The following is a 12430-nucleotide window of genomic DNA, read 5'->3' as shown; positions in this document are numbered from 1 at the left end:
GATTCTGACCTGAAAGTATAAGAAAGGATTATAATCACAGTGTAACATCGCTGTCTTTCGTTTTAAGGCCTCTCCGTTGGAAGGGAGAGGGGAGGGAACGGAAAGACCCAGCAAATCACCTTTAGCGTCTCGTGGCGATAATTATGATCCTCGTGAGTCCGTCTAACATCTTCGCACAACCAGCACGTTTTATAATAATGCTTGACAGTCTCTGATTTGGCAGATGGTGAGACTCCCATGCCAGTCCTTTCAGTTACACTAAGTGTGCTGGTCGCTTAGGGTGCTGGCAAGCTTTTTTACAAGGCTCAGCTTCAGCTGGCTTTTCCATGTATTGTATATGGTTCATTCTGACGTATCCGTTAAGAAACAAATGAATATGCTACCTTTTCCTTTTTGATAAGTAAACATTGAGTCAAGCGCAACGTGAATGTTAGGACAGTCACCCTGCATCAGGCAATAGTGTTCCAATTTGGGTTGTGGATGTATGAGCTTCTTCTTCTTCTTTTCTTACCAAAACCAAACAAACCATTATGTTGTTCACTGTGCACACACTTCACAGAGAATATAATGTTCATATAATATATCCAGCTAAGGAGAAAATAACCACACAAAAATACAAAAACCAGCGACGAGGACCACCCCAAAAATAATAAAACAACAATAATACAAACAAGATCCATGCAGACATACCTTATATTCGTCTTGACCAGAGTTGATCAGGCTGAACAGGCGTGTTCGGATGATGCCGGTGTCAGGTTCAACCCGAAAGTAGTCCACGGCCTTTTCGTCCCCGATCATCTGATATTCCACTGCACTAAAGTCGGTGCCCTGAAGACAAGTGAAAGTTTTAAGTGGTTTACCCTGCCGGGTAAATTAGACACAGCCTGTTTGGATTTTCCAACGCAAATGATAAGGGGCTAACAGGCAAATGAAGGGTGGTAGTTCTATATACTACCTTACAACAATAAAAGCAAATGCTTACACGACTCGCCTTCGACACCAACCTCCCCCCCTACCCCCCTTTTTTTAAGACCCCTGATAGAAGACTTCCTTTCTTCTTACCCAACCATTCAGACTAAACTACCAGACCGATATTTCTGAAATTTGACATGAGAGTTCCTGAGAATGATATCCCCGGATTTTGTTTTCATTTTTTTCAATCAATACCTTTGGTGACGTCATATCCGGCTTATTGTAAAAGTTGAGGCGGCACTGTCACACCCTCATTTTTCAATCAAATTGATTGATATTTTGGCAAAGCAATCTTCGACAAAGGCCGGACTTTGGTATTGCATTTCAGCTTGGTGGCTTAAAAACTAATTATTCACTTTGGTCATTAAAAATCGGAAACTTTTAATTAAAACGATCCAAAAACATTTTCATCTTATTCTTCGTCATTTTCTGATTCCAAAAACATATACATATGTTATATTTGGATTACAAACAAGCTCTAAAAATTAAAAATATAAAAATTATGATTAAAATTAATTTTCCGAAATCGATTTAAAAACAATTTCATCTTATTCCTTGTCGGTTCCTGATTCCAAAAACATATAGATATGATATGTTTGGATTAAAAACACGCTCAGAAAGTTAAAACGAAGAGAGGTACAGAAAAGCGTGCTATGCAGCAGAGCGCAACCACTTCCGCGCTAAACAGAGTCGTTAATTTCACCGCCCTTTGTACGAGCGGCGGACTACGGTCATTGGGAAAAAATGCAGTGCGTTCAGTTTCATTCTGTGAGTTCCACAGCTTGACTAAATGTAGTAATTTCGCCTTACGCGACTTGTTTAATACCTGATTTTGTTTGAATTAAAAATGCGGTTCCAGCTTAAAGGTCCTTGTCTACATTTTTATACCGAAATCGCCATTTGACCATTAAAATGCAGAGTCTATTATCTACAAATAGCAACAATACACCCCCTTTCGATCAGGAAAGACGAAGCCAGTGTAGCCGTTTGAAAACTCATTGTAGTATTCCAGCGTAGTACTCATAGTAGGATATTCTTATTTGGAAAATGCCAAGCGCAAAACTCCTCTCAAATCCCGTGCATTTCGTGCGTTTAAAAAAAAGCGTGGACAGCTGCAGTGTTGCTGCACTTGTTTGGGCGTGGCTATAAGCATAGTGACATGAATTTGATTGGTCAGCATTTTTAGGCAAAGCACATGTTCTAAGCAAACTGAAAACAAAATATTGGAAGCGTGAGTCACGCTACCCAAAAATAAAATCTTTTTTTACATATATTTTTTTTCTATAACTTTTTCCCCCATGGTTCATTCATCATCTGACATAACTTTGAAGCGAAATCTAACCATAAGATTATTGAAAAAAAGCAAAAAATGTAGACGACCACCTTTAATAAAATAATGTTCAAGAGAACGCTCACGTCCGATTGATTGACAAAAACTTGATCCTACCGTGAACTGTATCAATCCATTTAGTTATTCAACCCTAAAAATATTCCTAATTTACAAACTTGCACCACAAGTGCCGGCCGGTCGTCCATACGGACGGACACGGATGATTCCTAAGACTCACCCATTAGTCAGGTGAGTCAAAACACCAACTAGGCAGTTACCTTGAGTGCAGATCTTTGTACTGAGACCGTTTATTGTAAAAATCAATTATTGGACTGGAAAAGCCATTCATTTCCCTACATATTCAGCAAACATATTGGTTTCACATGAGGTAGTGTCTATACAGTGGAACTTACAACACCAAAAAAAAAATCAAATTCACAAAAGGAAGGTTCCTGCTTTAAAATCGGAAAACAAATCAGAACAGCTAAAAGGGAATAAGTTTTGCATGTCAATAGAAACAACAATCACATTTCAGTTCGATTTCTTCACTTATCTTATCTAACAATGACGTTATGGCATGTTGAACAGCATGGGTTCATTCTTCTGATAAGCCACAAAAGGCGGTTTTGAAGCTTTTTGAAGGAGTAATGAGACAAAAACGATACGTGTATGTAACTCCTTAACGTATTGGGCCTACCTTCCAACTTTTGGAGCTGTGTGCCAACACTTATCGTAAAATACACACGCAATCTTAAATCATTTGAGACATTAGTTATGCTGTTAAATGACATTCCAAAAAGAGTTTTCTTGCTGCGTGTTTCTTCTCAGTAGATTGACACTTCACCGTTTCTTAAAAACTTAAACGCAAAACCAAGAGACAACACGATCTGTCCTTTGTTTGGATATGTCCTCTGTCTAATACATCTGAAAGTGTCAGACTTTGATGGATATATGGGCTTTACAGCAAAATATGCGATAATTGTGATGACGCAAATGCCATCTGAAATACCAACTCGTTGTTTATCTGTGACATTGTCTTTTCTGTATGGAAGTATTGCTAGCTTTCCTTGGGCAATTTAAATACTCACTGGTCTATCTGCATCAGTAGCATTCATTTCATAAACGACGGCGTCTTGTGTCGTACTTTCAGAAATAATGGTTCGATCGCTGTTAATTCGGAAATTGGGTGCAAAATTGTTACGGTAAATGTCAATGGTTCCAGTTGCGTTCACGAGAGCATCCTTTGATGGGTCGCCGTCGTCCTTGACAGAAAATGTAATCTGAAATCATAGACAATGCTGGTTTCAACAACAACAACAACAACAACAACAACAACAACAACAACAACAACAACAACAACAACAACAACAACATTCTTGCTACTATAGCATATTCAAAAGGACGATCTCATGTATATCAAAGCTGTCCATCACAAACCTTTATTTTGGCACTTTGATCACAGTATGGACAATCTGACACTCATTTGTTCCAAGGAAAGAGGCACCTTGTTCTTTTTACACAACATGAATATCAGGGCACCACTCATGTAGAACAAGACTAAATTGTCTTCCTTTTTTAAAGAACACACGCACACGCACACCCACACCCACACCCACAACAACAACAACAACAACAACAACAACAACAACAACAACAACAACAACAACAACAGACGAATCGACTCCGAAAAAAGCAAGGTCACTTGATTCAGATTACTCGGGATAACCATACGAGATATTTTATTTCAAGCTTACCACACAGCTGTTGAAACGCGAGTTCAAGATTGGCAGGGCAGGCGAAACTTGACCAGTCAACACGTTCAGGTAAAAGTAACGGCCACAATCACCTGGGCTAGCAGACACCACGCTGTACTGCCTTCCTTGCTGTACACAACAAATACAACACAATAAAAATTTAAAAAAAAAGAGGCAAATCCTTCCAGGCTAACGAGTGCAAACACAAGTCCGTCAATCGATCACATCCCTACTGAAACAGAATGTCGAGCCAATGTGACACACCTCTGTCTGTTTTACGGTATAATTATTGTCTGCTTTGCGGTATATTGACACGCACGCAATGTTGGCTCTATTGAATGACTCGAATGACTCGGCATACCCAGGTTAACTTTGCGGCCGTGACGAATTGTAAACAGTCCCTTTTCGGGCTTGACGTCATATCTAAATCGCATGTAATTGTTTCACACGTAAAGACTTGTGGGATCGATCGCCATGGGGGAGTGTACGAATATCATTTACACGATAGTGCAGCTACAGCTTTGAAGTCATGAATTTGAACATTGTGTAATTTGCCCTTGTTTATCATCATATGAAGAATGATGCAGCATAGGTCTTTATTTTGTTAAACATCGTCGAATGTCAAAGCGTGCAACATCATAGATTGCATAAACAGACACACAGACGGTAATCAAAAGGGTAATTGACAGACTGACTGATAGCTTTACTGGCAGACAACAAAAAAGTCAGGCAGTAGATATTACCGATTGTTAAGAAACAAACAAAAACGTGTCTGTAAATGTCTGTGTGTCTGCGTAGAAAGAATTATAAAAGTGCTATACAGGCTTCATGTCATACAGACTTACAGTGTTGTATTGCATAATGAAAATTGGACACACGCACACAGACCCAAAAAGGCACCCAAAGGGCATATCCTAGGATAGACAGACAAGACACACACACACACACACACACACACACACACACACACACACACACACACACACACACACACACACACACACACACACACACTCACACACACCCACACACACGCTGAAATATATGGAAAAAACATCAAAATGTCTATATAAATTTTCCAGATCTATTGTACGCAAGAAAACAATCTATTAGTGTTTAAAAACTTGCCCCAGGATCATCGTCCGTGGCAGAGAGGGTAAAAATCTCCAAGCCGGGCATGTACGTCTCTGGAATTTCCCTTGAATAGTTCAAGTGTGTAAAGGCAGGGAGGCTGGGGTTGCGTTCAACATTGATGGTGATGTTGGCAAGGCCAAAGTTGTCTGGTCGGGCTGAGTCGTACACCTTCAGTCTCAACTGTTCAAAAAGAATAATATATAATGTGAAATGTATATTTCATGTGGACGGCAGTTTTGGGTGCATGTCTTCTCAAAACAGGAAATGGCAGCAACGACTGATTAAGCCAATGGTCAAGTCATGCGCTGCATTCTACAGAATGACATAAACGAGTAAGATTTGTGTAGCCATGCTGTAGAAATTGGTAACTGAGTAATAAACTGCCTGTCAATGATGGGTCAGCAGTTTTGTTCAAACCTCCTTCGGGTTGGGTAGGAAGACAACCATCATTTCCATATTGTTTGAAGCTAGTAAATAACAGGCCTCAGTCTGTCTTGTTACATCTCCCGTGTGAATATCAGATCACAATCACAATCAAGAAATACTACACTCTGCGTTGTATACCTCCAAGACAGGAGCAGATACATTCTGGAGTGAGTCACCATGACCTAAACTGAAAACAGAACTGAATTGATCTAGACAATAAACGAACATACCATGGAGCTCATTGCTAACAGATATGACTTTCTGTATTACATACCTTCTAGGAAGGAGCAGACAGATGCTAGAGAGGTTCAGGCTGACCTGAACTGACAACAGAACTGAGTTGATTGACTCTAACAAGCATACCGTGTAAGTTTTTGCTGAATCAGTAGCCAGTGAAGTTTTCACTACAATTCTGCCAGTGAGTGGTTCAATGCTGAAGTAGCCTGGAGCTGCTAGATACGCATTGTCAGTCTCAAACGTCAAATTCCCCTGAAAACAGCAATATGGTGGTTAGAATATAAGAAAATGAAAGATATTTATATGGCGCAAATACTAAAATAGTTCTTAGCGCCCAAAAAACCCATATATATGCCTAAATAAATTATTCTGTACACCATTCCAAATCTAATTATAATACACATCGAAATATACTTATGCACTTTACAAAGTTTTAACCCACACAATGCCAAGTCATATAAATATACATATCGGAATTTACAACGTTTTCAAAATAAGTTTTAGAATATATCTGTAATCATGTTGAAAGTCTTCTGTTTAATAAAACAAACGCATGATGATAAACGCATTGTTTAAAATTACGCATACTACAAAACAAGCTTACTTCAACTATTCAATTTTTGGTTGTTGAACGCTTCAGGGTTAAAAATGAGAAAAAAAGTAGTTTCAGCCATCGTAGAAAGGTCTTACTTGTCCGAGGCTTTTTTTTTCCATCGTTTCTCTTCACTGATTCACACGCGCTATTTAGAATCATTAGCCATGGAGCAAACAAAGATTTCCGGAAATAGAATATAATAGTTATAACCTGAAGATGACACATTAATGTTTAAATATGGCGTTGTTTGTTTTGTCTGTCTGTTGCTGTTTTTTAATCGCATTGTATGCCTGCTCAGTTGTTGAACACATATGAGGCAATTATATCTGAAGGGGTAACCCGCATCACATTGATGAATACACCCATGGGCTTGAATTTTGAAATCATTCAAATCAGGCATTCTCATACACAGGCCTACAACTATCCCTGTCAAAGAACATGTCCGTTATATATAGTCTTCGTTGTGCTCCTCTTTTGGAGTCTGCTTATAAAACGAACAACAACAAGCAAACCGCACGCGTGAATACTGCCGACCGCTTTGTGTATTACCGTTGTCATTATAACCATTAATCGCTGACTGCTTTTGTCACTAATCCCTCCCCTCCTTAAAGCTACTTACAAGTAGATCTTCGTCACGGGCGCTCGCAGTGTAGACAGTCTCCCCAACACCGAGGGTGTAGTTGATTAAGGTGTTGTATGGGTCATCGATGAAGCGAGGTGGATTGGTATCTCCGGTGATGCGAATAGTGACGGTGGCTGTTGCTGACTTGGGATTCACTGCAGCGTTATCCTTCACTACTACCGGGATCTGAAAGATAGCAAAAACCGTGAGCTATGAATAATGTAGCAATACGGCAAGAATGTCGTCATTCAGGAAGAGAATAATAGTTGACATTGATGACCGTCCAAAGGTTGAAATACCCTGTTCTATTCTTTTTTGAAACATTTTGTTGCTTACTTTCTCACATGACCAGTAAGGTCTAGTTCAGTGTAAAAAGAAATGTTTGTTTGTTTGTTTCTTAATTTGTTTGTATGTCTTTTTTTGAATCACGAAAGGGGGAGGAATGGCTTCAAAATCAGCAATGTACGTAAATCCAAAAACAAAGAGACTGCCAACGTTCCAAAATTCAGAATCAAAAAACAAAAAAGGTAGGTTGTTGGAACGTGTGTTATTGACAAAACAATACATTCACAAATATATCGACCCAACTGTCTTTTAAATGCACAGACAAACAATAACTAAAACTTATCTGGCTGATTTTTCCTTCCGTTCAATTCAAATCAATTCAAATTCAAAATCAATTCAAATTCGCTTGCGTCTTCGTGGCAGGCGGAAGGAAAAATCAGCCAGATAAGTTTTTGTTATTGTTTGTCTGTGCACTTAAAAGACCGTTGAGTCGATATATTTGTGAATGTATTGTTTTGTCAATAAAAAACGTTCTAACAACCTACCTTTCTTGTTTTTTTGATTCAGCAATGTACGTATCACTGTCTGTAAGATATTGCAGAGTTGAAAGTAACCTGTCTTGTGAAAATGAAGCATCAAAATAAAAATCATGGTAACCGTGGGGTCCAACACAGCCTGTTTGTTCTCAGAACTGAAACTGTGTATTCCCATGCTCAACAGAAAAAAGGAATACAGGGACAAGTCAGTGCACTCAGCCCAAGCAGTTACACAAGGCAAGCAAGGATAGAGTGCGCCCTTAGTTTGTTCCCTAGTGCACAGTCAGTTTACCACTACCCTCATTCCCTACCGCCGGATTTAGGAATCTCCGTCATCGACCCTTTTACGACCATGCATACTAAGACATTATTTCCACATCTCTTTCTCTTATTTCCACGTATCTTTCCATTTTAAAATCATTTTTTCTCAGGTTTTGTCGGTCTTAATACTTGAGTAATAATGTATATAACTAAGATGAGCTTATATGCAAAATATGTGCAACATTTGTACATTTTTGGCAACATTTAGTTTCTTTAATCATGCACATTTTGCCCCAACTCCTATGGAAATTGTTTTGATTGTCTGAAAGTAATTGTGGTTTAAGAACAAACGACATGCATCAGACTATGCTATTAGATCTTTGTGTTCCTCTCTCATAATATATATTGATGTGAAACACTTTACAGAACAAAATATGAAAATGAAAAAGTCCTCACAAAGTTTGGTTTAGTAACCACACCATGCATCACATTAAATTTTAAAGTATTCTGTTTACTAGTGTACGTTGCATTCATCAGCCATTTTTACATAAGGATACCACATTTTATTTGAAATTTGCATAACTAAATGTGCTGCGCTGCGAAAAAATGTGATTCTTTGTATTTTATGCAAGCATGTATATGTGCTCTTTGATGAGTATTTTCCTTTTCATCTGAGCTAAATTGTATTACTGTGAAAACTGTCAAATACGGTCACTGGACTTAGCGGACACTCGCAGAATACGGACAGTCAGTCTCGGCACGGACTGCTTTACACTGTAAAACACCTGTACGTTACGGCCACCTCGGCATTACGGACGCGGACACGTATTTTGGGTCCATAATAAGTCATATACCTGCTAAATACGGACATCCACAGCAAGCTGGGAAGTTCGATCGACGAAGAAGACGATAAATCGATCAGTTGATATTAGTCGGTATCTGAGCAGCTCTCGCGAGACACGCTATTTGTTATACTTTGAACATCGCGAGAACTTCGAACCTTGGCTTGTGCAGCTCGCACGAGATCGTTGTACCGCATGCTTTGCTATGCTCTGAAGTTTGCGAGAGATTACGAGAGCTTGGAATACTGATAGAGTCTATTCTTGGTGAGTGTTTTAAGTCGACGCATTTGATTGGCTGCTAGAGTTCCAAGGCAGCCAATCCAACGCGTGGAACGTGTTCGGCGGAACGGAAGTGAAAGTGTATGAGTGAATGTATCTTCTCTTCGAAAGAGTGATTCGTGTTTAACAAGATGGCAGCAAGAAATTCAAATTCAAGAAAAGGAAGAAATGCGCTGACTTTAGAACAAAGGATAAATGTTGTCAAACAACTGGAAAGTGGGAAATCATGCCGAACGATTGCACAAGAGCTTGGGTGTGGGAGAACGCAGATTTCGAAAATCAGCGTCGATCGGGAAAAAATAATGAAGTTGTGGGAATCGGGAGACGGACGTGCTGACCAGAAATGGGTTTCGAAGAAGACAACCGAATACGAAGAGCTAAATGACGCCGTGTTCGAGTGGTTTTCAACCAAACGTGCGAATCACATTGCCATCAATGGTCCACTCAGACAACGCTGGACAAATTCTTTCAAAAGCTGATGAGTGCAGAATGAAGTGAATGTGAATGTGTTGTATGAATGAGATCCAGTAACTTTTTAACAATTTAAATTTATACAGTTGATATGATAAAAAGCTTTTAAACTTGTTTTACAACAGTCAATATTAAATGTTTCTCTGTTTAATCTAAACAGCTTCTGTTTTTCTTATAAATGTACATGTACATGTGCAGTACTCTCTCTCTCTCTCTCTCAACTTGACTTTGTCGCGTTTACTTGCACCTGTCTAATAAGGACACCTGCAGAATAAGGACACTTTTGTCTGGTCCCAAGGGTGTCCTTATTTGACAGGTTTTACTGTAGTTGTATATATATCGTGTTGTGTTTTTGATTGAACTTGTAAATCAAACTTGTAAAGCGCTTCGAGCTATGGAGAAGCGCTATATAAATGTCCATTATTATTATTATTATTATCATTATTAAATAAATAATAGAAAAGTTCACCAATGTCCAAGCCATGTGTTACCTTAAAAGAAGGGTACATTAGTAGTTGCAATCTTTTACCTCAATGACAGTATTTGTCCGTCCCACCAGGCTGTTCTTCAGAGTGATGAGGCCGCTGCTGGGTCCCAGGTAGAATAAATCTGTGTCAGCAGTAGGGCTGTCAAAGCGAAACGTTAGGCTATCCTGTAAAGAAATATGAGAAAATCAGGTATGTGTTTCAGAATTGCAGTTACGAAATTATGATCTAAGAAAGAAGTTATTAATGTTGGTAAATATGAAAAAAGTTAGATTTGGGTGTATTATTGGAAACTGAGCTGAACATTAGGAATAAATTTATGTTATGATTATTTTTATTTATTTATTTATTTAAACATATTAGTTTACTGATAAAGTTTGTTGATTTAAAAATGTACACATTTTGACTGAGAAAAGAAAAGACCTATGAAGAAGGTTTGCTCCAAGCCACACACACCCAACAACAACAACAACAACAACAACAACAACAACAACAAAAAAGGCAAAAAATAATTGTAGTAGCAAACCTGCATGCAACTGAGGCTAAAAAACAAAAACAAAAAACAAAACATATATATATCGAGAAGGTCGCGAAGGTCGCGAAGGTCAACTTGCACAAGAATAAAAGATTGTGATGAACAGAGAAAAACATGCCAAGTGTTGACATTCTTCAGTTGTATTTAGTTCGTTTTTTTTTTACGTTTGTTTAATATGATTTACATTCAAGCAAAATTACTTATCTTAAGAAAACAAACCCACCAACATCCAAACCAAAATAAGCAGTACACATAACAAGACGGCAACAAACGATCACTGTGTGGTATAAGAACAGAGTGAACCGAAATGATTTTCTTCTCCGTTCAGTTCTGTCAAACGTTATCACAACTACTCGTGTCTGACCCTAGAAAGTATCAAATGTAAATCTGTTTCATTTTCACTGGACTTCTCCAAACTTAAAAATGACTCAAAACGCATTTAAAACAGAATGTGCCAAACGCTGTCAATCTCTAAATCTTTCGATCGTGTGATTCAAATAAACCGATTTTAATAATGAAATGTGAAGTTATTCTGTGCATGACTCCAAAGGCCACTGTCATATCACAAATGCACTGGTCATACAAACCATCAAGTTGGTAAATTGGTTTCACTCATCTTAGCCTTATCTCGGTACAAAAATATTGAGTATTATATTTCTACCCCTGTGATTGTTGTAATTGAGTGATTGTGGCTTTCTTTCACGTACACTTAAAGATGACTTCTTATGTTTGTGTATGAAGGGGGCTCAGCTGCCTTAAAAAAGTCTGACAATGCACCTATTTCTCTTTTTATAAAATGTCTTTTTAAGCTGTTTTTCTATTCTAACCTTTCATATAATTGAAAAAGCAGTCTACTGATAATATTAATAATATTTCATGAGGTCTCCGCGATGACAACTAAGATTTTGACTAATACGTCCATGTTCCGCTTTCATCAGCTGACTGGAACGGTGTCTCACCATGAAGAAAAACAATAAAAGCGCAAGATTGTACTCTGCAGGTCCAAAACATGCACTCACGTTGACATCAGCATCTCGCGCTTGTAGCCGCAGCAACTGGCTTCCCACTGACAGCCGTTCATCTACCGTTGCGTTCAGACTGCCGATGAAAACAGGTTCGTTCTCATTTCGCAGAACATTGATCGTCACTGTTGAGGTCGCTGTCTGCCTTGTCACTGTAGATTGGCGTGTTGCCTGGACCAGTAGCTGTTGATAAACAAATCATAATTCACTAGAGTCACAATTCATGATTCAGTTAAGTTGTAAGATATAGGAAACTTACAGAAACGTATATATCATGCAACAAAAATACTCATTGCAAAATAATCAAATACAGAGATTTTGACGAATGAACAGGAATACAAGAAAGGGAAAAGTTAACAATGAGAATGTGGTAAGTGTGAAAGGAGTGTACTAAAAGCCAAGCATGTCTCGCACACGCAAGCACACACACACACACACACACACACACACACACACACACATACACACGCACAAGCACTCACGCACACACACTCACACACACACACACACACACACACAGACACACACACACACACACACAAATACTCACGCACACACGCACACGTACGCGTGCACAAATTGACACACACTCATTTGAACAAGCTCACACACTAACACAAGAACATTAACACTTAACCTAAGTG

General features: G+C 38.7%; 1 protein-coding gene across 1 annotated transcript; it reads right to left on the bottom strand.

Annotated features, from left to right (window-relative positions):
- Positions 1–5172: 5172 nt before the first annotated feature.
- Positions 5173–12380, bottom strand: LOC138954158 (protocadherin-11 X-linked-like). Its single transcript, XM_070326065.1, has 6 exons — positions 12375–12380; positions 11784–11969; positions 10274–10396; positions 7068–7256; positions 5980–6105; positions 5173–5370 (listed from the first exon to the last, which is right to left on the bottom strand). Exons 1-6 carry the CDS (start codon positions 12378–12380, stop codon positions 5173–5175), a joined length of 828 nt encoding a protein of 275 aa, XP_070182166.1.
- Positions 12381–12430: the final 50 nt, after the last annotated feature.

Source organism: Littorina saxatilis, linkage group LG2 (genome assembly GCF_037325665.1).
Source record: "Littorina saxatilis isolate snail1 linkage group LG2, US_GU_Lsax_2.0, whole genome shotgun sequence".
NCBI classification, from domain to species: domain Eukaryota; kingdom Metazoa; phylum Mollusca; class Gastropoda; order Littorinimorpha; family Littorinidae; genus Littorina; species Littorina saxatilis.
This window is presented reverse-complemented; position numbering and strand designations above follow the sequence as displayed.